The sequence below is a fragment of the Sciurus carolinensis genome, chromosome 2 (genome assembly GCF_902686445.1).
Source record: "Sciurus carolinensis chromosome 2, mSciCar1.2, whole genome shotgun sequence".
In the NCBI taxonomy this organism is placed as follows: Eukaryota; Metazoa; Chordata; class Mammalia; order Rodentia; family Sciuridae; genus Sciurus; species Sciurus carolinensis.
The window spans coordinates 179,034,250-179,058,731 of NC_062214.1; the positions used below are offsets into that span (position 1 = coordinate 179,034,250).

The following is a 24,482-nucleotide window of genomic DNA, read 5'->3' on the forward strand; positions in this document are numbered from 1 at the left end:
ATTCCAGGAACTAGGACCTAGTGTCTTTTGGTACTGTTTGTTATTCAGCCTATCATATCTCAAAATTAAACACAGTCAATGAACAGGGCACATAGCAGTGTGTACAAGACATCTCACAATTTCTCCATTGTGAGGATACTTGCTGCACATCTGGGTTATTTCTGTGTAATGACTGCAATTATATATGTGGTATTTTTGACAAGGCACATGTATCCAAATATTTTAGATTCAAATTAAAATATGAGCTGAATAACAGCCTTCAGAATAGAACAATGGTCTAACTTGAGCGATGTCTACATTATCCATGCTGAGTGGGCTAAAGGCCTAGTTTCTTCTGCTTATCATTTGGTTTCAGTTCTACCAACCACTCTTCCTTATTGTTAAACACAGCCTAAGGGAGGAAACCCAGGGAGTTGAGTAACAGGAAGGTATCCTGCAGTCCTTTATTTAGTAGGTTCATTGGTGAGTCAAGTTGGATACTGGCAGGATATTTAGAATTTGGCTGTTAAATTTATTCTCTCTCTTTCTCTCTCTCTCTTTTTAACCACTCTAATGCTGCAGAGTTCTCTGTGGTTCTTAGGCTTGTAGGTTAGAAGCACTGCCTGTGTGAGAGGGAGTGTGTACGTGTATGTGTATGTGTGTGTGTGTTTGTGTGTGTGTGTGTGAAGGGCTAGTTCTATGCATGGCTTATTTCTGCTGTTTGCCTATTCATCAAGAATCAAGTCTAATGGTAAATCATCCTACAAACTCCTCCTAAGGCAGGGTTGAGTGAAATTTTTAAATAAGAAAACAGACGGGATTATTAATGTCTGAGCAATTTTCAAGCCAAAATTATGTTTTCATGCAGTTGAAAATTGTGATTTCTTGATTTTTTTTCTTGTAATACCAATAAATCTCATATCTTTAAAACAATTCAGGGCTGGGCTTAGGGTAAAGCAAGTGATGCACTTGCCTTGGGTACAAAATTTAAGGGGGTACAAAAAACTCAGTTACTGTAGGGGCTGGGGATGTGGCTCAGTGGTAAAGCACTTGCCTAGCATATGTGAGGCGCTGGGTTCGATTCTCAGCACCACATATAAATACATGCATAAGATAAAGGTCCATCAACAACTAAAATAATATTTTAGAGAAAAACTCAGTTATTACCGTAATAATTCAAAAAAAAAACAAACCAGCAAACTATGATCAAAAGGTTAATCGCCTATTTTTATAAATAAAGTTTTACTGGAATGAGCCAGGATTAGTGTGTGAGTCATGCAAGTATTAACTGGATCTTGTCTTTAAAATATGGATATGGTTTTCATTGAGTATATTTTGCATTATTTTGATTTTTAAAAATAATTTTAAATAATTCTAATTTTTAAATTGACTTATTAAAAGTTTCAAAAACAATTTAAACCCCAATTTTTTTCAAGATAAGAACCCCTCGAACAACCACTATGCTTTGGTATGGAGCAAAAGTGTTTGGTTTCTTTCCCAATATATCACAAAGGATATTAAAAAAAGATATACTGAAGAATTGAGATGCAATAAAATTAATGCTTTTTATTACTTCATTAAGTATATTGTTAAGTGAAATTGGAGTTTTTCTTTACTATGAGTACATAATGGCCAGAAATTTAACTCACCATTACTTCTTCATCAATACAAATGCCAATGCAGTAAAAAAAGCAAATAACATCTTAGAATTATCATGAAAATAATTTTGACCATACAGATCTCCTGGAAAATGCCTGGGGTCAATAGGCATAATTTGGCAACTGTAACCTTAAAGAATAAAGTTTTAACAATACATCAAAACTACTGTGAAGTATAACAAATTTTTAAAAATTAAAAAATTTTTAAAAACCACTATAAGTAAGATAGTATCCTTAGTTAGATGGGGGCAACATAATTAAGACTTACCCCCAAATTAGTTTTACAATAACAAATGGGGAAGAGTTGAAGCAAACTGACCCATCTGACATATAAATAGTTTTGATCAACCACAAAATCTTTTATGAGGCTAAAAGTAAGATATGAAAAAGATGTAAAAAATCTGAATGCTATGAATATAATCAGTGACCTAAAGGCAAGGCTATTTTAGGGCAAGAGGAGAAATACCATTCCACCTACCTTTCACCTCCTATGCTGGCCTCTCATCCCTCACCTTCCATTTAATAATGGAGTAAAGGCTCTAGAGCAGCAACAGAAGGAAGAGAAAGGCACAAATTGCACAGCACACCTAGGCTGCACCAAGATTCTGGGGTCAGCTTGCTTGGTAATGGAGCTCTCTTCTGCTGCTTCCTAGCATACAACCTTGGCACATTCCCAAACCACTACTTGTTTCAGTTTCCCCACAGAAATATGAATATAATATTAATATCTTTTTCGTATGATTACTATAAGGAGTACATGAGATGACAGACTTAAAGTATTAAACATGGTGCCTGAGAGAGTATTTTTAAATATATCTTATTAGCTGGGCATGGTGACACATGCCTGCAATCCCAGCTACTTAGGAGGCCAAGGCAGGAGCATTGAGAGTGTAAGTCCAGCATGAGCAACTCAGTGAAGCTCTGTCTCAAAATAAAATAACAGTAACAAAATAAAAGATCTGAGATGTAACTCAGTGGTAGAGAACTTGCCTAGCTTATGCAAAATCCTGCGTTTAATCTCCAGTACTGAAAAAAAAAAAGTATCTTGTTAAAAATAAAAAATATACTTTTGGACTTATTCATTACTATTTTCTTAGTCTGTTCCTGCTGCCATAACAAATCGCCATAGACTGGGAAATTTATGAACAATAGAAACTTACTGCTTACAGTTTGGGAGACTGTGAAGTCTGAGATCAAGGCACTAATAGATTCAGTGTCTGGCAAGGATCCATTCCTTAAGAATGGCAGCTTCTAGCTGTGCCCTCCTAGAGCAGGGACAAACACTGTTTTGTCAAATGTGGGGACAGTTCCTTCAAATCTCTTTTATAAGGGCACTACTCCCATTTACAAGGATTCCATCCTCATGACCTACTCACCTCCCAAAGGTTTCCCTCTTCTAAATATCAACATAATGGGGATTAGATTTCAACATGAATTTTGGAAAGACAAAACATTCAAATTATAGCACCAATGTTGGATAACTTTCCCCTGCATGAATAAATGCTCAGTCCAGTGTCTAACCAAGGTTAGGTATTCTACCCTCTCCAGTCAGACAGAAAGTCTGTTGGAACTGTTACATCACTATGCTCCTTTGAGCAGTACCAACAACTCAACTGAAAATCTCATGCTTACATATGAAAAATATACATAAAGGTACAAATTATTATGTAAAAATGGAAATGTTTACTATATGGTTGAATCATGTTGTATATCTTCTTAAAAATTTTATTGGTGTTGAAAACATTTGAAAAACAAATCATTTGTATAAACTAGCAAAATATTTAACTTACAAACAGAAAAATGAAAAAATTGTTCTTGTGGGACAAATGTACTCACAAGGTTCTCTTAAAATGGAAGAGAGAGGCAAAAAGATGTCACTTTGGAAGACAAAGAAGAGATGCTACATTTCTGACTTTGGAGACAGAGAAAAGGGTGGTCACATGGCAAAGAATGTAGGCAGCCTCTGGAAGTTATAAAGGGCCAGGTTATGAATTTGTCCGTAGAGCTTCCAGAAAGGAATGCAGTCCTGACAACACTTTTATTTTAGCCCCAGGACACAAATGACACAGAATTATAAAATCATAATCTCATGTTGTTTAAGCCACTAAGTTTGTGGTACATTGTTAAAGCAGCAAGTAGAAACTAATATGGACCCAAAAGTTATCCAATCACCTTTGATGCTTCAGTCCATGATACAACAACGAATAGCCAGACTGCCAGAAAGGGAACAAACAACTGGCTTCTCTGAGTTTCTCAGTACAACTTCTAGCCTGTTAAATGCCACAAAATCAGTGATTTACTATTTTCAACCTCCTAAAGATTTGGAATTCAGAAGTCTAAAACATGAGAATCTTCATGTCCAACTAGTTTCACTGGAGACTTTACAAGATATGGTTAGTGATCCATATCTTGAGAGAGATTCATTTGTATACATAAAGAATTTACAATTTAGGTGCTGAGTAAATAATTACAATTCCTAATAGTTAAAAAAAAAAATGTGTACTGTTTCAAAGACAAGTCAACAAACAAGGACAGGGGTAAAAGACTGAAAATGCCCAGAACAGGTAAATTCTTTTAAGTGCATCTCTCAACAAAACTATGTAATTAAACCAGATGTGATCTCTGTCTGTTTTCTCCTATGTGGCAGGTGCTTTAGGACTCTGGAGCAAGTAAAATAGAATCCTGGCAGCCCTACGTACTTCTCACACATACCAAGGCAGAACTTTTCCTCCTGCCTGTCCCACCTGTTTCCTTAGAAGATGGTGAGGTGCTGACCCAGGGTGTGTCATCTTCAAATTGAACCCAACTGCTGATGGCTGAGGCCAGGTCAGGTGAGGGCTGCTCAGGGCTCTCAGGAGGAGAGGCCACTTCAGAAATGAGGCCCATTTTTTCAGAGGAATCATCCTGCTCTGAGTGGGAGAGATCCTGAGAGGCTCCATCCACCACATGGTTCTCCCCAGAGGAGCTCTCAGACTGGTCTGAAGAAGTTGACAGTACTGGGAGGTGTTCTTCCGTGACCCCTGAAACAGACACCAGACACTGCCACGTGAGGAAGGACACTCATCAGAACTGTCTGACAGAGGCAAACACGAAAGATGGGCAAGGTATGACCACAGGACTTACCATTATAGTGGATGAGGAGATGAAACAGCCATGCTGATCCATCCCTATGCTAAATAGCGGTTTCTCCAATAATGTACAAAAACTGTATTAGCATGTTCCCAGTTGTATCTACACAGGTTAAGAAATGGAGTCTTATTCACTATTTTTAATCTCAGTATCTATTCCAGAGTTTGAGGATTACAAATTAAAATACTTAGAGAAGTCAAATAAGAAATATAACTGAGTTGAACAGAACAAATGAAAGGCAATAGGGACTTCTGGAGACTTAGGCTGAACAGTAGTGCTCTTCTTTATACTAAAGACATTTAAATTCAAATTTTAAATTGTGTAGTCTAAACTATGCATGTCTTCAGGCAACAGATGCATACTCTGCACTAATGACATATGAATATGACACAGACTCTTTCTGTAGCTTTGTATCACTTTATCGGTCCTGGAACATTTAATATTCTTGAAAGAATTTTTTTGAAAATAAAAGAACTATACACTGATTATGGTGATGGCTATTCATCTATACATGTGCTAAAATTCATCAAATTTATGTAAAAGCCCACCAATTTTACCATATGAAGAAAAAAAATTTAGGGCTGGGGATATAGCTCAGTTGGTAGAGTGCATGCCTTGTGTGCACAAGGCTCTGGGTTCAACCCCCAGCACCACAAAAAAAATTTTTTTGTAATGGAGATTGATCCAAGGTGTGTTTTACTACTGAGCTACATCCCCAGACCTTTTTGAAAAATTTAAATTTTAAGATAGGGTCTTACTAAGTTGCTTAGGGCCTTTTAACTTGCTGGGGCTGGCCTCAACTTGCAATCTTACTTATTGCCTCAGTATCTTGGGTCACTAGGATTATAGGTATGTACCATCACACCCACCTACGTAAATGAAAACTTTTGTTTTTTAGTTATAGATGGACACAATACCTTTACTTATTTATTTTTATGTGGTGCTGAGGATGGAACCCAGAGCCTCACACGTGCAAGGCAAGCGCTCTACCACTGAGCCCCAACTCCAGCCCCTTATATGAAAAAATTTAAAAAGCACAGAACTAACATGAAAATCCTTTTTCATATCACTAGTCAAACAAACTGGTAACCTGACCAAAGTCTTTAGAGTAGAACTGCCTAACAGTAATAAAAGGTGAACCATATGTGATTTTAAGTTTTCTAGTAGCTGTATTTTAAAGAGTAAAAAGAAACACTTTTTTTCCCTTTTTTGGTGCTGGGTATTGAACCCAGAGTCTTGTTCACGCAATGCTAAGCTAAATCCCCAGCCCAAGAAACCGTTTTTAATAATATGCATTTCAACCCAATATGTTGGAAATTTATAATTTCAACATGTAATCAATATAAAAACTGTTGATGAGCTGTTTCACTTTTTTTCTTAAATTAGGTCTTCAAAATTCAGGCTAGGTACTCTATACTTTTAGAACATCTCAATTCCGATTTGCCACATTTTAAGGACTCAGTAGGCATATGGAAATCATGTTGGGTGGCACTGTAGACTCACACTTTCCAGGTGTTGTAAATGAAGGTGGGATGATTTCAGCTGGCAATGGCAGCTGTGGTACAGGACCAACTGGCATGGCTCTGCAAATATTCCCTGGATCTTGCCTTGGCCTTCATCCGTGAGCATTAGCTCCCTAAAAGACACTATAATCACCTTCACTGTGACCAGAGATGACCATGCTGAGCTCCTTCTACAAGGCACACCCTTCTAAGCACTTTACATGTTAATTCACTTGATTCTCACATAACCGTCCCAAGCAGATAGCAGGATTATCCCTCTTCTGCAGATAATGAAACAAAACAGAGAGGTTAAATAAATAAATTTCCCAAGGGCACATCACTCATCTATGATGAAGCCAGGATTTGAGCTCAAGCAATATGGCTCTGGAGCCTGTCACTTTTAACAGCTTCACTTTAAAAACTGAGAAAATCCAAATTGCTGATGGGAGTAAACACCAAAAAGGCTGACAATGAAGTACTTTTTAAAGATAAAGTTTATGTCCCTTAAGAATCAATACCTTTGGTATTTACAGGTCCTTTTCTGGGTTCCTAAGGTTATTTTCTAGACTTAAGTGGGAAAATTCACATATCTTGGGAAGGTGATGAAAGTAGCTTTCTTCTTTGTTAAGATCCTTTTCAAAGAATGACCAAGTAGAAGTCACAACAAGCAGGCATGGTTCTTTGCCAATCTTGTCACTTTAGGAAATGAAAGCACTCCTTACCCTCAGAAGGGACAGGAAAGAGTGGTTCTTCATTGAAGGAGACCCACTCTGACTGATGGGTAGCAATTATGTGGTCCAAGGTCGTCATGCTAGGAAGGCACTGGTCATCTTCACACTGCTGACCTTGGATGAACCCCAGAATAATATCTGGGAGGAGGGGTGTATGACAGCACAATAAACTTGGCCTACAGTCTGTAATAGGAGTCTTGCCGAGGGAAGTACTCAGAACATAAATTAGCCTTCCTTGCTTTCTTGATTAATCTGCCAAGCAGATATCTGTCAAAAAAAAAAAAAAAAAGTAAATTATAAAGGATAATCATTGCATCATACCAAATCCACACAGTCTAGGACTTTCAGCACTGCCCACGAAAAATTCTGAGATAGTTTATAACTTGCCATATTTCTCTCTACTCCTGTCTTGCCTTTTCTTCATTATGCTGAAACATCTGCCATTAGCATCAAGATCTCTGGATAAACCTTCATATCAAACTTCTGATCATCAGTCAAATTTTGGCAACTAGAGTCCCTAATTTTCCTGATCTTTTTATTTCAGAAATACTATTATCTATAATTTAGTGCTATCATTGTAAAGCAAATATTAAAACTTTTCAAAGTGTTTTCACTTTGTTTTACCAGATGGTAAAATAAAAGCATGTTCTTTTCTATTAAATTAGTGTAGTTTCTTGCCTTAGGCAGGTAACTTTTTGCAAGCCTGATTTAAATCTTTGGCAGAAACCCAATAATCTCCAGATGGTATCTCCAAGCACAGTTTACCAATCAAGAAAAATAGAAATGGAATCATCTTATTCATTTGGAGTAAGAGGATAGGGAATATTTGCTTTAGTGAAAAATATGAGTTAAAGAAACACATTTTCAAGTAGGCCAATTTGAATTAGCATATAAATGTCAACTTTTTATTTACATTGCAATTATGTTCTATGTATACAGAAGCATAGTTAATTGGCTTATAATTTTGTTTATGCTTTAATGTCTTTTAACACTTGAACCTAGCTATTGATCTAATGATGAATTAATAAAATTGGAATTAATGCAAAATTAATGTGCTTCCACAAAAGATCTACTGTCTTGAGCAATATCAATTCTTATTAACTGAACACTCACAATATTTAGATGGTTTCTAGAATGACTTAACTCAGCCTTCCCACTGGCATACAGTAACAAGAAAAGCTGAGGAAATTCTACTGCATTACTATCTTCACAAATAATCTACACTGGGCAAAATCAAATAGAAACATTTAATAGCGTTTGCCTTTTATAATTAACAGTTTTATTTTATACTTCCTAAAACAATTCATTTTCTATAAAATTTATGACTTTCAGAAATACATTTTCAGACAATCCTTCATTTGATTTAATAGTCATTTCAGCTAAGTAGGACAGATGGTACTATAATTCTTTTACAGAAGAAATCTGGGCAGAGAAAATAAGTTGCTTGTTCAACAGTTTTAGTGTTCTCAAACCTTTACTGGGTACCCTAAGATTCCTAAAATGCTTTTTCTAAGTAGAAGAATCCATGAACCTCAGAAGAGTGATTAAGTAACCTTTATTTCCATAATAAAATACCACATAAAAAATGATCAAGTAGAATTCACAATAAGCAGGTGTGTTAGATACATCAAGCTAGGAAGGAATAAGTACAACCCTTTAATGCAGGTCTTTGGATGCTAAAACACTTGAACCCTTAGGTTACAGTCACACAAAAAAAAGTACTACAGAATATATAGAAACTATCACCCAACTAAAATATTTTACAAACACCAATAACAATAAAATAGCCTGAGAAACTTCCCATGTGGAAATCTACCAGAATACCCTAAGCATAGAGAGGATGGAACACCCAGAAATCTCTAGTCCAGATCCTTTCCTGGGATCCATACCAGTCACAAGAGTGGACATATTCAAACCACCTGAAAGTGCACAAACCAGATCTTACCAGAGAGCAACGCAGAGCCTACACTCAAAGGGTTGATTCCCATGAGCTTCTGCCTATGAAGCTTTTTTTTGAACCCTGTCAAATATTAGTGTCACTCAATGTGGTTATGGCTGTAGGCCAAGATAAGACAGCAAATACGAAGAGTCAGATTCCTCATCCCAAAATAGCAGCAGCATGTAAACCGCACCCCCCACCCTGCCCTCTCTAAAAGAAAGCCACAAAACAAGCCCATGTGCTGACACATGCAGCATCATAACTCAGGGGGAAAAACATCCTGCTGATCCCGTGATGATGAACCCAGTGAAACTCATGGACCAGTGAGATGGGGGAGGGGATGGGGAGAAAGAAGGAAAAGGTAAAGGTACCGGGAAAAAATTAGAAATTTTAATCAGAGGTGTCTTAAAGATCAATAGTGCAGCTCCTAAGTTTTACTGATGAGAAAACTGAGGTTCAAGGAAATCAGGTGTAACCACAAAGATTAAGAATATTGGATAGGAAGAGCTCCTGTCTGGATTTGAGAGCTGTACAGTATTTTATTCATAATTCAACCTCTTTAAGCTTCAGTTCATCCCTGTACAGCAAGAATAACAAAACTCACTTCATAATTCTAAAGCTAAGTGATCTCATGTATGTGAAGTGTTTGGGTATAATAAACCCTGTATAACAATGACAATGACAATAATAGCAGATGTCCTTACAGAGTGCAGACTCTGCACCAGGCGTTATTCCAAACCCTTTGTAAATGTTAGCCACTGCCACCACTGCTGTTGTTAAATGTCTCACCCAAGGCTGCACAGCTCCTTAGTGGAAGTCTTAGGACTAGAATGCAGATGTCAGGAAACCATCCCACTTCTGTCACTTACACATTCAGCTTTTAGTGATTTCCCTGTTCAGTTACTGTAAGAGCAATACCCCTAGATGCCAAGTGGAGTCAAATGCTCAGTTACAGGTCAATTCTGAAACTTCCTCTTTATTGCTATGGACACATTCTAGCTGAGAAACATTACTCAGAAAGTATCAATGAAAAAGGGTCCCAAATATCTATCTACCCTTACTTAACTTGTTCATCACAGATCATACATGGGCCAGTTACAAATAAGAAAATAGTCCCAAGAAAGTCTGGTGAAACATTACAGGACCCCCCCTCATAACCCCAAGAAATGAATTCTAGGCATTTGCCATGGAATAGCCACATTTAATAAACACTAAGACATTAGACCTTGAGAAGTGCTATGCTTGCAGATCAAAATCCACAAAGGAACACAATAATTGTGAGGCTAAATTCAGACTAGGATTAGTTCCTCAGTAAAAACCTCACCCCATTTTTAGAATGTGAATCATAAAGTGAGGCTTAGAGTCACCACAAATGAAAAGTGACTCAGAATCAGCAGCAATACCAACAAGGAGACACTACAAATTTCACTGAAGTTTTAGGGTTGCCACTCCAAAGAGATACTTCTTTCTCAGTATTCCTTACACCTGAATATTGGGGGGTGGACAATGAAATTTTCTGATAAGACTGAAGTCATCAAAGTAGATCTGTGTTACGTCACTCCCATAATATGCATTCAGGACCCCTATGTGTCTGGACATGCATCAGATGCCCTTGGAGAATGGTGACCCTTGAGTAGCCAGTTGGGGAGACGAAGATACAGAATGGTAAACCCAAGTCTGGGAATAACTGCCTGCAGAAGGACACACTGCAAGTGCTGTAACAGTCTAGCCATGGGGAATCTTTGAGGACTGAAACTGTAAGGGGCTGAGTAGGTTTCTTTGAATTTAAAGGATGTTCTTAGTTTTGGACCACCAAAGGATAACCAAAGATGTCCTTGGGAAAGAGGATCAGCGTGAGTGAAATTTAACTATCAGACCTCAATAAGGTTTGCTTCTGGGACAGTATAATGAGATGAGAGGTGCAGATTCAATGGGAAATGAGGAGTTGCTCAAGGTTTAGGAGTACAGAGTGACTCAAGAAGTGTAACTAAGGAAGATTAACATTGCTCAAACTGCTAGGCAAGAGCCTGGAGATGGAAGTTAACAGCTGGGAAGGTCCCTCTAGTGTATTCCACAAAATCAGGGGCTGATATTATCAGGAAGATGCACCAGGCACTCTGTTCTGGGACTGTTCTAAATTCGAAGGGTACAAGGAAAAGCAAGACAGCATCAACACCTTTATGTAACTGATAGTCAGCTGCAGGGAGGTATGACAGTGACATAAAATAGTAACTACTGCTTTCTAACCTACTCAGATGGTTATCCATCAACAGTAGAGAGGAAGGGCATTCAGAGACTCCTGAGGGCTTCAGCAATGGATGGTCTTGAACCACACCTTAAACTGGAAAGGGGGGCTCTGAGCAAGAGCAGAGGAGCAGTCACTTAGGATGGGGGCACAGGAAGGGTATGGCTAGCCAAGTGAGCTATGCCCTGTTTATCTGAAAAGTTGGGAGTGGTACCAGGTGTGTGGGACAAGGAAGACTTAGAACAGTGACAGCTTAGATTTCAGAACCAGTTTGAGGGACTCTAGAAACTACCCTTTCTGTTACCACTGCCAATTCCTTGGTTCAGTCCCTCTTGTTCTCTCATCCTACTAGTCTCTTACCTATCTCCCTACCTTCAATATCATCCCTGCAGCTTGTTATCCCATCTATTATGTTTGGGTGATCTTCCTAAAACCTGACAACAGCCATGCTATGTTTCTACTTAACAACTCCTTGATGGCCCTCACAGGATAAAGTGATGTGAGAAATGAGCAAAGGCCCCTAAAGGAGAGGCACCCCAGCTTTGTCTGTGGATATACCTTTGCATTGAATAGCGTACCTGGGATGTGTTAGGGGCTCAATAAATATTACTGCATTGATACAGGCACACTGGAATTCTTCCCCATCTACATCTCTAATTTCCTGCCATTACCTCCCCATGTGAACCTTACATTTTTTACAAATAATTATTTTTCTCCAAAAGACTATTATTTTATATACTTTATCCTCTTCAACTATGTGTTTACATATTTATTAATTAAATTTGATATTAAATGTTCTCTCCACTTTTGTTTCATGAGCTTCTACTCAACTTCAAGTCTTAGCTCATGCATTGTCTCAGGTTTAGTTCAACAATCTTTGACACCAAGCGGAAATTGCTGAATTCAGTGACAGAGAAGACAGATTCTTTTGCTCTGAAAACTTTACAGTGGACATGTTTGCTATTTTTGGCCATTCGAAAATCCAAAAAACCTTCCCTTTTTTGAGAGGAAAAAAATACTCTCTTCCATTCCTCATGACAAATTATTCACTGTTAATAACTCTTAGAATCCTGAAGGAATACTAAATGGTGCAAGGGCCTTGCATGCATTCAAGAGCAGTGTGCGAGCAATGGAAGATCAGGGCAAGTCCAGAGGTAGTCACAACCCAATTCAGTGATGATGGTACCAAATGCAGCATCCTAACCAGACCTGAGGGTGTGACTCTGATTCTGTCCACTGCTGGAAAGATTCTGTGGTTCCTATTTTTCAAGTCAAGTTTTACAGTCATCTGCTAATCCAATGAGCTCTCCAATATCTTCAATAGATTCCTTTCTTTCTTACATTAGCCAAAGTAATTTCTGTTGCTTGGAACCAAGAACTGTAATATAAAATGCCCTCGACTTACACTAATCTCCCATTTATTCTGTATGTTGATAGTATCTTAACCTATACTCACATATTAAATTAAAACAAAACTGTTTGCTAATGTGATTAAGATGTTAACTAGCCTGTGAGTTTCCTGAGGAAAGAAACTACCCTTTTCTTGCTATCCCCAACTCCTAGAACAGGGGGTCTGGCATTTAGTAAATACGTGTTGAGTAAATGGTTGAATTAATTAATTAATTAACTTGTTTACGAAGGCATCTCTGAGTCTTTTGAAATGGAAAATGTTTTAGGAAGATTCATTTAAACACTAGGTATAAGGAGTTGGGGAGAGAATTTGGATATGGGGCAACATGCTTACTTCCTTTTTTTATACATATATCAATATATCTCAAATTATGCTATTCAATTCCAATTTAGTAGCCACTAAACACAGGAAAAACTGAAATGTGGCTAGTACAAACTAAGTTGTTCTTTAAGAGTAAAATAAATGCATATCAGAATCCAAGAAATATAAAAATGTGTGAAATATCTAATAATTTTTGTATTGATTACATGTCAAAATGATACACTAGATGTATTGAATTATATATAAGTACACTGGTGCTGGCGATATAGCCTATCATGTAGAGTGCTTGACTCGCATGCTGGAGGCCCGGGTTCGAGTCCCCAGCACTGTGGGATTGCAGAATTAACAAACAAACGAAACCATATAAGTACATTGTTAAAATTAGTTTCATTTATTTATTTATTTTTTTTTTGCGGTGCTGGGGATCGAACCCAGGGCCTTGTGCTTGCAAGGCAAGCACTCTACCGACTGAGCTATCTCCCCAGCCCAAATTAGTTTCATTTAAAAATGAAATGACTAAAAATTTTTAAATAATACATTTGCAGCTTATACTATATTTTTGTTGGAAAACATTACTCAAAAGCAATCTATTCTTTATTTCACAACTATTTTTGAAACTATGTCTCACTAGACATAGAATCTTTCCCTCAGTGATTTACCTTTCAGTCTGAATGTTTTCAATGAGGAGTTGGTTATAATTCTCTATGCATACAATGTTATCTTTTTTCTCCCATTGCTCTCAGAATTTTCTCTTTATCTTTAGTCTTTAGCAATAGGCTATGGTGTGTCCAGATGTGGCTTTCTTACAATTCATCTTATAAATCTGTAGTTTCTTGGATTATGTCAAATTTTTTCATTAATTTGAAAAAGTGGGTCACTACTTCAAACATGATTTTCTTCCCTTTTCTCCATTTCTTCCAGTTTTTTTTTTGTTGTTGTTGTTGTTCGTTTGTTTGTTTTTAACTTTCCATTGAAGTACAGCAAACATTTAGAAAATCTCCATCACTTAATATTGATCTGGTCTCAAGTTCACTGACTCTTCTGTTATTTCCTTTGTCCTATAAGTTCAACCTGTGAATTTTTCATCCTATTCAACTTTTCCATTTCAGAATTTTCAACTAATTCTTTTACAATTTCTATTTCGCTGCTGAGATGCCCTAGAAATTCACTCACTGTGACAATATTTTCCTTTAGTTCTTTTAACATATTTAAAATAGTTACTCTAAAGGCTTTGCTAAATCCAACATCTATTGATTGCTTGTACATCTTCTTCTATGAAGTGTCTGTTCATTTCCTTAGCCCATTTGTTGATTGGATTATTTGTATTCTTGGTGTAGAGTTTTTTGAGTTCTTTATAGATTCTGGAAATTAGTGCTCTATCTGAAGTATGGTTGGCAAAGATTTTCTCCCACTCTGTAGGCTCTCTCTTCACATTGCTGATAGTTTCCTTTGCTGAGAGAAAGCTTTTTAGTTTGAATCTATCCCAGTTGTTGATTCTTGCTTTTATTTCTTGTGCTATGGGAGTCCTGTTGAGGAAGTCTGATCCTAAGCCAACAAGTTGAAGATTTGGACCTACTTTTTCTTCTATAAGATGCAGGGTCTCTGGTCTGATTCCGAGGTCCTTGATCCATTTTGAGTTGAGTTTTGTGTAGGGTGAGAGATAGGGGTTTAATTTCATTCTGTTGCATATGGTTTTCCAGTTTTCCCAGCACCATTTGTTGAAGAGGCTATCTTTTCTCCATTGCATATTTTTGGACCCTTTGTCTAGTATGAGAAAATTGTATTGATTTGGGTTTGTGTCCATGTCCTCTATTCTGTACCATTGATCTACCTGTCTATTTTGGTACCAATACCATGCCGTTTTTGTTCCTATTGCTTTGTAGTAGAGTTGAAGATCTGGTATTGCAATACCCCCTGCTTCGTTCTTGCTACTTAGGATTGCTTTAGCTATTCTAGGTTTTTTATTCTTCCAGATAAATTTCATAATTGCTTGCTCTATTTCTGTAAGGTACATCATTGGGATTTTAATTGGAATTGCATTGAATCTGTATAGCATTTTAGGTAGTATGGCCATTTTGACAATATTAATTCTGCCTATCCAGGAACATGGGAGATCTTTCCATCTTCTAAGGTTTTCTTTAATTTCTTTCTTTAGTGTTCTATAGTTCTCATTGTAGAGGTCTTTCACCTCTTTTGTGAGATTGATTCCCAAGTATTTTATTTTTTTCGATGCTATTGTGAATGGGGTAGTTTTCCTAATTTCTCTTTCTGAGGATTCATCACTTATGTACAAAAATGCATTGGATTTATGAGCATTGATCTTGTAACCTGCTACTTTACTGAACTCACTTATGAGTTCTAAAAGTTTTATGAAAAAATGCTCAACATCCCTAGTAATAAGGGAAATGCAAATCAAAACTACCCTAAGATTTCATCTCACCCCAATTAGAATGGCGATTATCAAGAACACAAGCAACAATAGGTGTTGGCGAGGATGTGGTGAAAAAGGAACACTCATACATTGCTGGTGGGGTTGCAAATTAGTGCGGCCACTCTGGAAAGCAGTATGGAGATTCCTCAGAAAGCTTGGAATGGAAACGCCATTTGACCCAGCTATCCCACTCCTTGGCTTATACCCAAAGGACTTAAAATCAGCATACTACAGAGATACAGCCACATCAATGTTCATTGCTGCTCAATTCACCATAGCCAGATTGTGGAACCAACCTAGATGCCCATCAGTTGATGAATGGATAAAGAAACTGTGGCATATATACAATGGAATATTACTCCGCAATGAAGAATGATAAAATTATGGCATTTGCAGGCAAATGGATGAAATTGGAGAATATCATGCTAAGTGAGATAAGCCAATCTCAAAAAACTAAAGGATGAATGATCTCGCTGATAAGCGGATGAGGACATATATTGGGGGGTGGGAAGAGTTAGCATTAGGTTTAGGGTTAGGTTTAGGGTTAGGGATAAGGAGTGTGGTAAGTATGAAGGAAAGAAGGACTGTATAGAGGGAAAAGAGGGGTGGGAGGGGTGGGGGGGAAGGAAAAAAAAATAATGAATCAAACATCATAGCCCTATGTAAACGTATGATTACACAAATGGTATGCCTTGACTCCATGTACAAATAGAGAAACAACATGTATCCCATTTGTATACAATAAAAAAAAAAAAAAAATCCAACATCTAGGCCATTTAGGATTAGTTTCTACTGAATATTTTTTTCCTTAACTACAATTTTCCTGTTTCTTTGTATACCTAGTAATTGTTGATGATACATTGAAGACATTCTGAATTTGATTTTTCCTCTGCAGACTCTTGATTTTTGTTTTAGCATGTAATTTGACTACTGGCTCTCACCTTGAGCTTGTACCAGCTTGGTCTTTCACTTTGTTGGATGAATTTGTTTCCTAGGCCCCTGTAATTGCTAGAAGATTCAACCTTCAAACTCTACCAGATCCTCTGCAGAGTTTAAAAGGATTTGGTTCTAGGCCTTTTTATGTGGACTAAATACAAGTGTTATTCTAGAGCAGGTGTTGACTAACTACAGTCATACCCTAGGTCTGGCCCTCCATCTTTTTTTTTTTTTTTATTCAATATACACAAATAGGGGTACGACTTTTCATTTCTCTGGTTGTACCTGATGTGTAGTCATACCATTCATGTAATCATACATGTACACAGTGTAATGATGCTTGTCTCATTCCATTATCTTTCCTTCCCCCACCTCCTCCCCACTCCTCATTTCCCTCTGCACAATCCAACTTTCCTCCATTCTTCCTTTACCCTCTCCCACCCACCACCCCAATATGTATCAGCATCCACTTATCAGAGAAAACATTCGGCCTTTGATTTTTGGGGATTGGCCATATTTTTTGTAAATAAAGTTATACTGGCATGCTGTCACATATATTAAATATTATCTGTGGTTGTTTTTGATTTCCATGGCTAAGTAACTGTGACAAATACTGTATGGCTCACAGAGCCTAGGATAATTACTGAATAATTAATAATAATAATAATTATTATTATTACTACTACTGGCTTTTTATATTCAAAAAATTTACAAGTCCTCCTTGAAAGCATCATCCTTACCCCTAAGACACACACTTTCTGTATCTTGGTTGAATGCTCGAGATGTTAATAAAGTGTTAACAAGGTCTTTCTACTGGGGCTGTTGGACCACCAGTGTACCTTGTTACCGTCTTAGTCTTGCAGCAGTCACCTTTAGTAAGCTTTATAAGGCTTCAGTCAGTAGATACACACTCCAGTACTGCCAAGGATTCTCCCAATACACCCAGACACACTTCTGCTTCCCTCTCTCCTTCCTCATGCAACTCTCTCCTGTCTAGTACCCTGCTATGATCGGAATATAGTTTATTCCCCATGTGCTAGAAGCTTGATCTCCAGACTAGCAGCACTGAGGTGGCAGAACTTTTAGGAGGTAGAGCCTAGTGGAAGGTAGTTAGGGCCCGGGGCCATCTCATAAGAGCAAGTTGTTATAAAGTAAGTTTACCACATGCCATTACCTGCTCTGAACACAATGGTTTCCTTTCCTCTTCTCTGCCATGTTTTAACACATCATGGGCCCTTGCCAGGACACTAGTGCCATGCTTTTTTAGAACCTCCAGCCACCAGAATCGTAAGTCAAAAAAACATCTTCTTTATACATTACCTAGCATAAGGCATTTTGTTAGAGCAACACCAAACAGAACATGCCCTCTCCTGTAGATTCCAGCTGCTTCAATGGCCCCAAACTTGAATCTCTATTTCCTTAGCTCAACAGGACTGCTGTGCTCAGTTTAGACTTCAGTTGACTACACTATAGTCAGGAAACTCTCTCATGAAAGAGAGCCAAGGTAATGGTTCATGGGGTTCACCTCACGAGTTTTCCTTCCCTTGGGATGGAAATCTTGACCAATGCCTGAAAATAGTTGCCTCATACATGTGGATATTTTGTGGTTGTTTACTGAAGAAGAGCCGGTTTGTTGTCAATTATAGCCAGAATTAGAAGTATTCTGCTAAAACATTAATTTCTGATTTGTGTTTACTTTTTAAGAGAGACTAGTCCTGATAATCTAAATAAAGGTAATTTTATATTGGTGTCCTGGAAGTTTTAATTAGAAGTTTTAATTAGAAGTTTTACAAATTTTTTATAAATCATGAGAATAACAGGAGAGTTTCATACAACCATGAAGATTAACTCTGTCCCTCCAGACAATGGAACAATGTTTCACTTTATTAGGTTGGCTATACTAGGTCCTTGCTTGGCTAGTGACCCAAAAGAAGCTGTATAAATTTTTGGTCATCTTCCCCTTTTCCTCTTTTTCATATGTAATCAACTTGATAGCTTCCTTGAAAATCTTGGTATCTACTTGTTGGATTTGAGGCTGCTGGCAAATACTACCCAGATATCTGTTTAGGTTTATGAAGAAATATTTTAAACTAGATTCTGGTACCAATTCTAAACTCCCAAGTCAGACCTCAGTTTTTTCCTTATCAAAACCAAACATCTATAAACCACATTTTCTTTATCCATTCATCTGTTATTACTCAGCTTTAAAGAAGAATGAAATTATGGCATTTGCTGGTAAATGGATGGAGTTGGAGAATATCATGCTAAGCGAAATAAGCCAAACCCAAAAATACAAAGGCTGAATGTTTTCCCTGATGCACGGATGCTAATTCATAATGCCCTCCCACCCCAGGGAAGAAGAGACTTACTTTAGATTAGGTAGAAGGGAGTGAAGGGAGCGGAAGGGGTATGGGGGTAGGAAGGATAGTAGAGTGAAACAGACATTATCACCTCATGTACATATAAGACTGCATGACCAATGTGATCCTACAACATGTATAATCAGAAAAATGAGAAATTATAATCCATTTATGTATGATTTATCAAAATGCATACATGCATTCTACTGTAATGCATACCTAATTAGAACAAATAAAAAAAAGATCAAACATCTAAAGGTCCAAAGGAAAACTAGGTGAAAGGAAAAATGGGAAAATAAGACTACATGGATTCTGTGTATTTATAGAGTTTTCTTCTAAAGCTAGACATTCTATTAACTCATTAAGCATCTACTATGTATACAGAATTATAAATATAAAATATCAGACATGGTTTTACATTTGGAGATCTCTGTCACAGTGGGTTACAAAAACCATAAAAGTTAATCAGGAAGCTAAAGTAACCATACTGCTAACTTCATAAATTCTTAGAATAAACAAAAGGGTGGAAGGTCCCATGACCCTATGAGAAAGACCTGAATCAAATTAAGGATTCTCCTTTATGAGAAAACAGTTATCATTAATAGAACCTGACAAAGTTTCCTGGAGAACACACACACACACACACACACACACACATTTTCATTGACAGGTACCTTAATGCTCTGAAGAGAGATAGGGAGTTTACTGACCATGGTTGTTTGCTCTTCATATTTCAACCTTTTTTTTCTTTCATTCTTTCATTTAAATATTTCATTCTTGGAAGAAAAAAAGGACATTGGCCATTCTCCTTCCAATTTTCAGTGGAAACTGGAGAAAGGAATGAACATCCAGCTTCAAGTTAAACACATCTGAGAAAGACCTCTAAATGGAACAAATGCCAGGTATCAACTGTAGTAACTACACATGATTCTATAAAATAAATCCCCACTCCTTTTTTCAATCATTTATTGAATTTTCAATCATTTATTGAATGTAAAAGGCATTCAATTTTGGAATTTATGTCATAGTCCCCTACCCACAGGTGTCTTTCTCTTTCTAAATTCATATTATATGTGTATGAATATGTGCACATATACATCACACACAGATAAATAGGTGCATGTATATCCCAATGTTATAGTTACAAAATAAACTATAGTTATAGTTACAAAATAAACTATTGTGTAATTTTTCTTCAAATAACCAACCCTCATGGATGTGCTATCCAACAATTCCCTTGTCCCACATTCAGAGTCCCAGATCAAAGTCACACTTTGCTTGAAGAACAGGTTAGACATAACTTCTGGTCTCTGATGCATTCCTGAGGAAGTGACCTTGAATGACATCCCCAGGCACCTGAATATTGTGTCACATCAGTGAATGACCCTGATAGGAGGTCAGACTTTAAAGTGTACAGAACACTTTCTAGTCTCTTGAACTCTTAAAAGGTACTGGCTTACTCCATCTTAGCAAATTCTTCTTAGCTTACCTTAGTTTCACATTTTATAATGAGGATACTGGACTTCATCTATATGAAGATAATGAGTTAATGTGGATAATTTCTTCTCATCTATATTTTAGAGACATGAGTGTATCACTGTGGATGTTCTAATATTAGATTGTCGGTTTCCTGAGTCTACAGGAGTCTTTGGGGTTCTATCGGTAGCTACATTTCCTGCCCATAATCCTGTGGCTTTATAAGAACCTTAACAAAGTACTGCTATATGTATTTTTATTTATTTGTTTATTTGGTATTGCAGACTGAACCCAGGGATGCTTTACCAGTGAGCTTCCTCCCCAGGCCTTGTTTATATTTTAATTTTGAGACAGGGTCTTGCTAAGTTGCTGAGGGTCTCACTAAGTTGATGAAGCTGGTATTGAAATTGGGCTTCTCCTGCCTCAGCCTCCTTAGTCTCAGGAATTAAGGGCATATGCTACCACAACAGGCTTACTACTATATTTCATTGAGGTTAAAATGCCATAGATTGTAAAAGGCATTCAATTTTGGAGATGAATGATATTTAAGTACACAGTATTTCCAAAATAAAAGAAATATAGTCTTATTTTTACACCAAATGTTGACAAGAAGTCAAAAGCCCCAGAATGGATCATTTCAATTTATTTTTACAATCAGCCTGAGATAATTGAAACAGATATTTCCCTCACCTGATATATAAAGGAACTGGCTGATAGAGGCTATATGATGAGTTCAAGGCCACCTAGCTAACCATGACAGAATTATTACAGGATCACAAATCCTCTATTTTTAAATCCTGTACTCTTTCCATTACACCACATTTTGCCTTCCATAAAATTAGTACAATGGTATCAGCTGTGTCCCCAACATCCATTTTCTCTCAACATCCAGCACTGAAGATAAATCATTATTGATATAAATCAATGACAATTTGTATTCCTGCTTTCCCAGCTCCCTTTGTACCTAGTGGTAGCCACTTCACTAAGTTCCAGCTAATTAGACATTACTGAAGATGTGGGGTAAAGAATATAGTTGTGAGAAATTTTTTTTTTGGGGGGGGGTCTTTGTTTTATTTGCCCAGTGAAGAAGAAAGCTGTAGCTAATGCAGTCTTCACTTTCTCTTTTCCTATTCTGAATATGGTCACAAAGCTGGAGCTACAATAATCATACGGAGAACAGGCTAAGAGAAACACAATCATTGGCCCTGATGTCACTGAGCCACTGCAACGATATCAGTAACCATTTGCCTATTTCTTGTTATCTGGGGTGGGGTGGGGGGGGGAATATACATATATATAGATATGTATATATAGATATATATGTATATGTATATATGTAGTTTATTTGTTTATTTTAGTCACTTATATGTTAGGTTTGTACATAAGCTATTTGTATGTTAGTGCTGCAATTACATACAACCATAATGGAAAAAATGGGAGAGATAAATCATGGCAAGCAGATTCTAAGATGATCCATGATCTCCACACCTTGGTATTACTACTGTGAATATTACATGGCAAAAAGAATTTTACAGATGCAATTAAGATTATCATTCTGTTTACTTAAGAAGGGGGATTATCTAGTGAGGTCCCAGACCACTCTATATCTGGCCACTTGAAAAGAGACTCATTTGATAGAACTTTATTTTTATTTTTTTGTTTATTTACATGTAGTACTGAGAATCAAACCCACTACCTCAGACATGCTAGGTGAGTGTTCTACTACTGAGTCACAACCCCAGCTCCAAAAGAAACTGAAATGGGGCTTTTCTCTATGAGATGTCTTTAATCCCAGAGTTGAAAAAAACCAGAAGTGCTGCCAAAGAACTCAGTAAATATAGGAGAAAATATCCTTGGCAATAACTCTGCCATTAGGAGAGGGGCAGGTGCCAGGCATGTTATAACAAGAGCAGGAATTTCCTGAAACTACAGTCAATTTTAAAATTCTGAGTAATTATTAAATGACATAATGTGGGTGAGAATGCTTGGCAGACTGCAGCACATTATTTAAAAAGTAAGGTCTGTATATTGTTGTCTACCAAGTGGCAGAATGTAGAAAGGGGCTTTGTCCCTGAGAACAAAGTCAAGTGCTTTGGGGACTCACATGAGGTCACCAGCCCTTCTTTTTTGTGGCTATCAGGTGGGCAGAGGCACAAGGAAGGAAAATTTTGCGGACAATGATGCCCATGATCTATCTCTCAGCATCCGCACTCTGGACCCAAGCAGTATTCATACACAGGCTCACTTCTGCAATTTCATAAATGACATACTTTATCTCTTTTGTTCCTCTCACCAACTTTAGGAGGTAAATACTATTAATAATATCACCATTTTAGAGATGACAAGCTGAGGTCAGAGAGGTTAAGTAATATGCTCTGAACTTTCAAGTTCAGAAAGTAGTTAATGATAGTTCTGGGATTCCAACCCAAATCTTCCTGACTTCTAAGGCAATTCACAGACAATTCTTGGACTCCTTCATTCACCCAACACAGTTTAAGAGCCTCCAATGTGCCAAGTTCTGACCCTATACTAAATGTTAGGAATTCAGAAATAAATATAGACTCCAGAAAGGCTGACTGGCCAATAGCCTCAAACCATGAAGGATTTCAAATAACACACTGAAAGAACTGAAAGAAGTGCCTCCTACAACCTTAATTCATGTCCCAATACCAGACGACTCAGCATAGAGTTCAACATATATCTTTTGTAATTCTTGTAGTTCCCTTGTGTCTAACAAAATTAGACAACATTGTGGGGTTTTGTATGTGTGAATATATATTAAAGGTTTCAATTTGGTTAAATGGAAACATACCCAAAAAGATCATAATTTTTTCTAATCTTGTCTTGAAAATTCAGTTTTTAAAATGCTGTAAACCTCAGAAAAAGCAATGAACATCAGGCTCTCTCCACCACCTCTGAGAGGCCCTGGAGCTTGAAGGACAAGGCAGTTTATTTGAGAGAATGACCAAAGATCTCAGGTCTGAGGCATGAGGAGCTCAGGGAGGTCTCATGGAAGACTGTTATCTAACCTGGATCTTAGGAGGATTCAGAGCACAAGGTCTTCAGGCAGGCAGGCCAAGTCTGGCTGTTAACTGTAACCATGGGTATTACTCATGCGTATTACTTAAGAAGGGGGACAGCTGACCTTAAGAAGGGGGATTATCCAGGTGAGGTCCCAGACCACTCAATATCTGGCCACTTGGAAACAGAAAAGGGGCTTTTCTCCATGAGATGCCTTGAATCCCAGAGTTGAAAAAATAAATAAAAGTGCTGCCGAAGAACTCGGTAAATACAGGAGAAAATATTCTTGGTGATAATTCATAAATTCTTTAAGACTTTGTTTTATATGATGGTATCTACCTCAGAGATTCCTCTAGGATGAAAAAAGATGCTGTAGTGTAAGGCTTTGGTACAGTGAATAATAAGTGCTCAATCAATAGACTCCATAACCACTGCCATTTCTACTAGTAAAGGATGAGTAGGAGTTAGCGTGGTAAAGAAAGAATAAGAACTTGATGATTTCATTCCTGTGGTGATGGCATTCAGGAAGTGAAAGTGGAAGGAAAGGGGAGACCTTAGAAATTTGGGTGAAAAGGGAAGTAGTGGTGTGAGATAGTAGTGAGACAGGAAACAGCTAGGCCAGCCTGATGCAAGGCACTGGTTGGCCTGGAAATGAGCAAGGAAAGGTGCGGGAAGTAGTGCCACCATGCTGGACAATACTGAGGCCCCGTTCACAGGGTCATCTCTGTGAGCAGTGCCATTGGGGATGTACTAAATAACCTGTGCAGCTGCGGGGACAGCCTGCCTGCATGGTTCTCCCCAAGCCCTGAACAGCAGACACTGCTGTTGTGCTGATGTGCTCAAATCACCCATTTCTGTCAACAATGAACAGCAGTGTGACCAGAGGCATGGCCTTCTTTGGGTCACATGGAAATCATGTTCAAAGAAGTCCAGTTGTGACATGAGAGTGTGAGATTATCATAATTTATCAGTACAGCGGCAAGATCACAGAACTTCATTTTAGAAACTCCTGTCAACATTCTTTACACCAAGAATAACAAGGGTTAGAGGAAAATAGCTCCAGGCCACAAATCTCAAGTGTGGTGGCTTTTTCTCCAGTGAAGTTAGCTCAATATGGACTCGTGTAGAAAAACAACCCAGGTAGGAAAATTCCCCCGAAGTAGATGATAGAAAGAAAAATGATTTCACCATCCTTCCTGCTTCTGTAGATATGAAACTTTCCTCCTGCGTTGATCTGCCAGTTCTCCTCAATGCTTTCCCTGCCACTCAGGCCTCCAGCACTGCAGATGCCCTCACCCTCATTGCACAACTCCAGGTGGCACCACTCAGACAGGTATAATGAG

General features: G+C 37.7%; 1 protein-coding gene across 8 annotated transcripts in view; it reads right to left on the reverse strand.

Moving 5' to 3' along the window:
• The window catches only part of Ston2 (stonin 2), a 134,777-nt gene that overhangs the window by 93,566 nt on the left and 16,729 nt on the right, over window positions 1–24,482 (reverse strand). For 3 of the 8 annotated variants that reach the window (XM_047537029.1, XM_047536995.1, XM_047537013.1), the window contains exons 2-3: window positions 6,991–7,266; window positions 4,382–4,657 (exon numbers count right to left, since the gene is read on the reverse strand). In XM_047537029.1, coding sequence (XP_047392985.1) covers window positions 4,382–4,657; window positions 6,991–7,078 — 364 coding nt within the window. In that variant the 5' untranslated portion in view covers window positions 7,079–7,266. Of the gene's footprint in view, window positions 1–4,381; window positions 4,658–4,760; window positions 5,096–6,786; window positions 6,940–6,990; window positions 7,267–19,316; window positions 19,474–24,482 lie in introns of those variants that run through there. The other 5 variants (XM_047537004.1, XM_047537022.1, XM_047537043.1 and 2 more) reach the window with 5 other exon arrangements.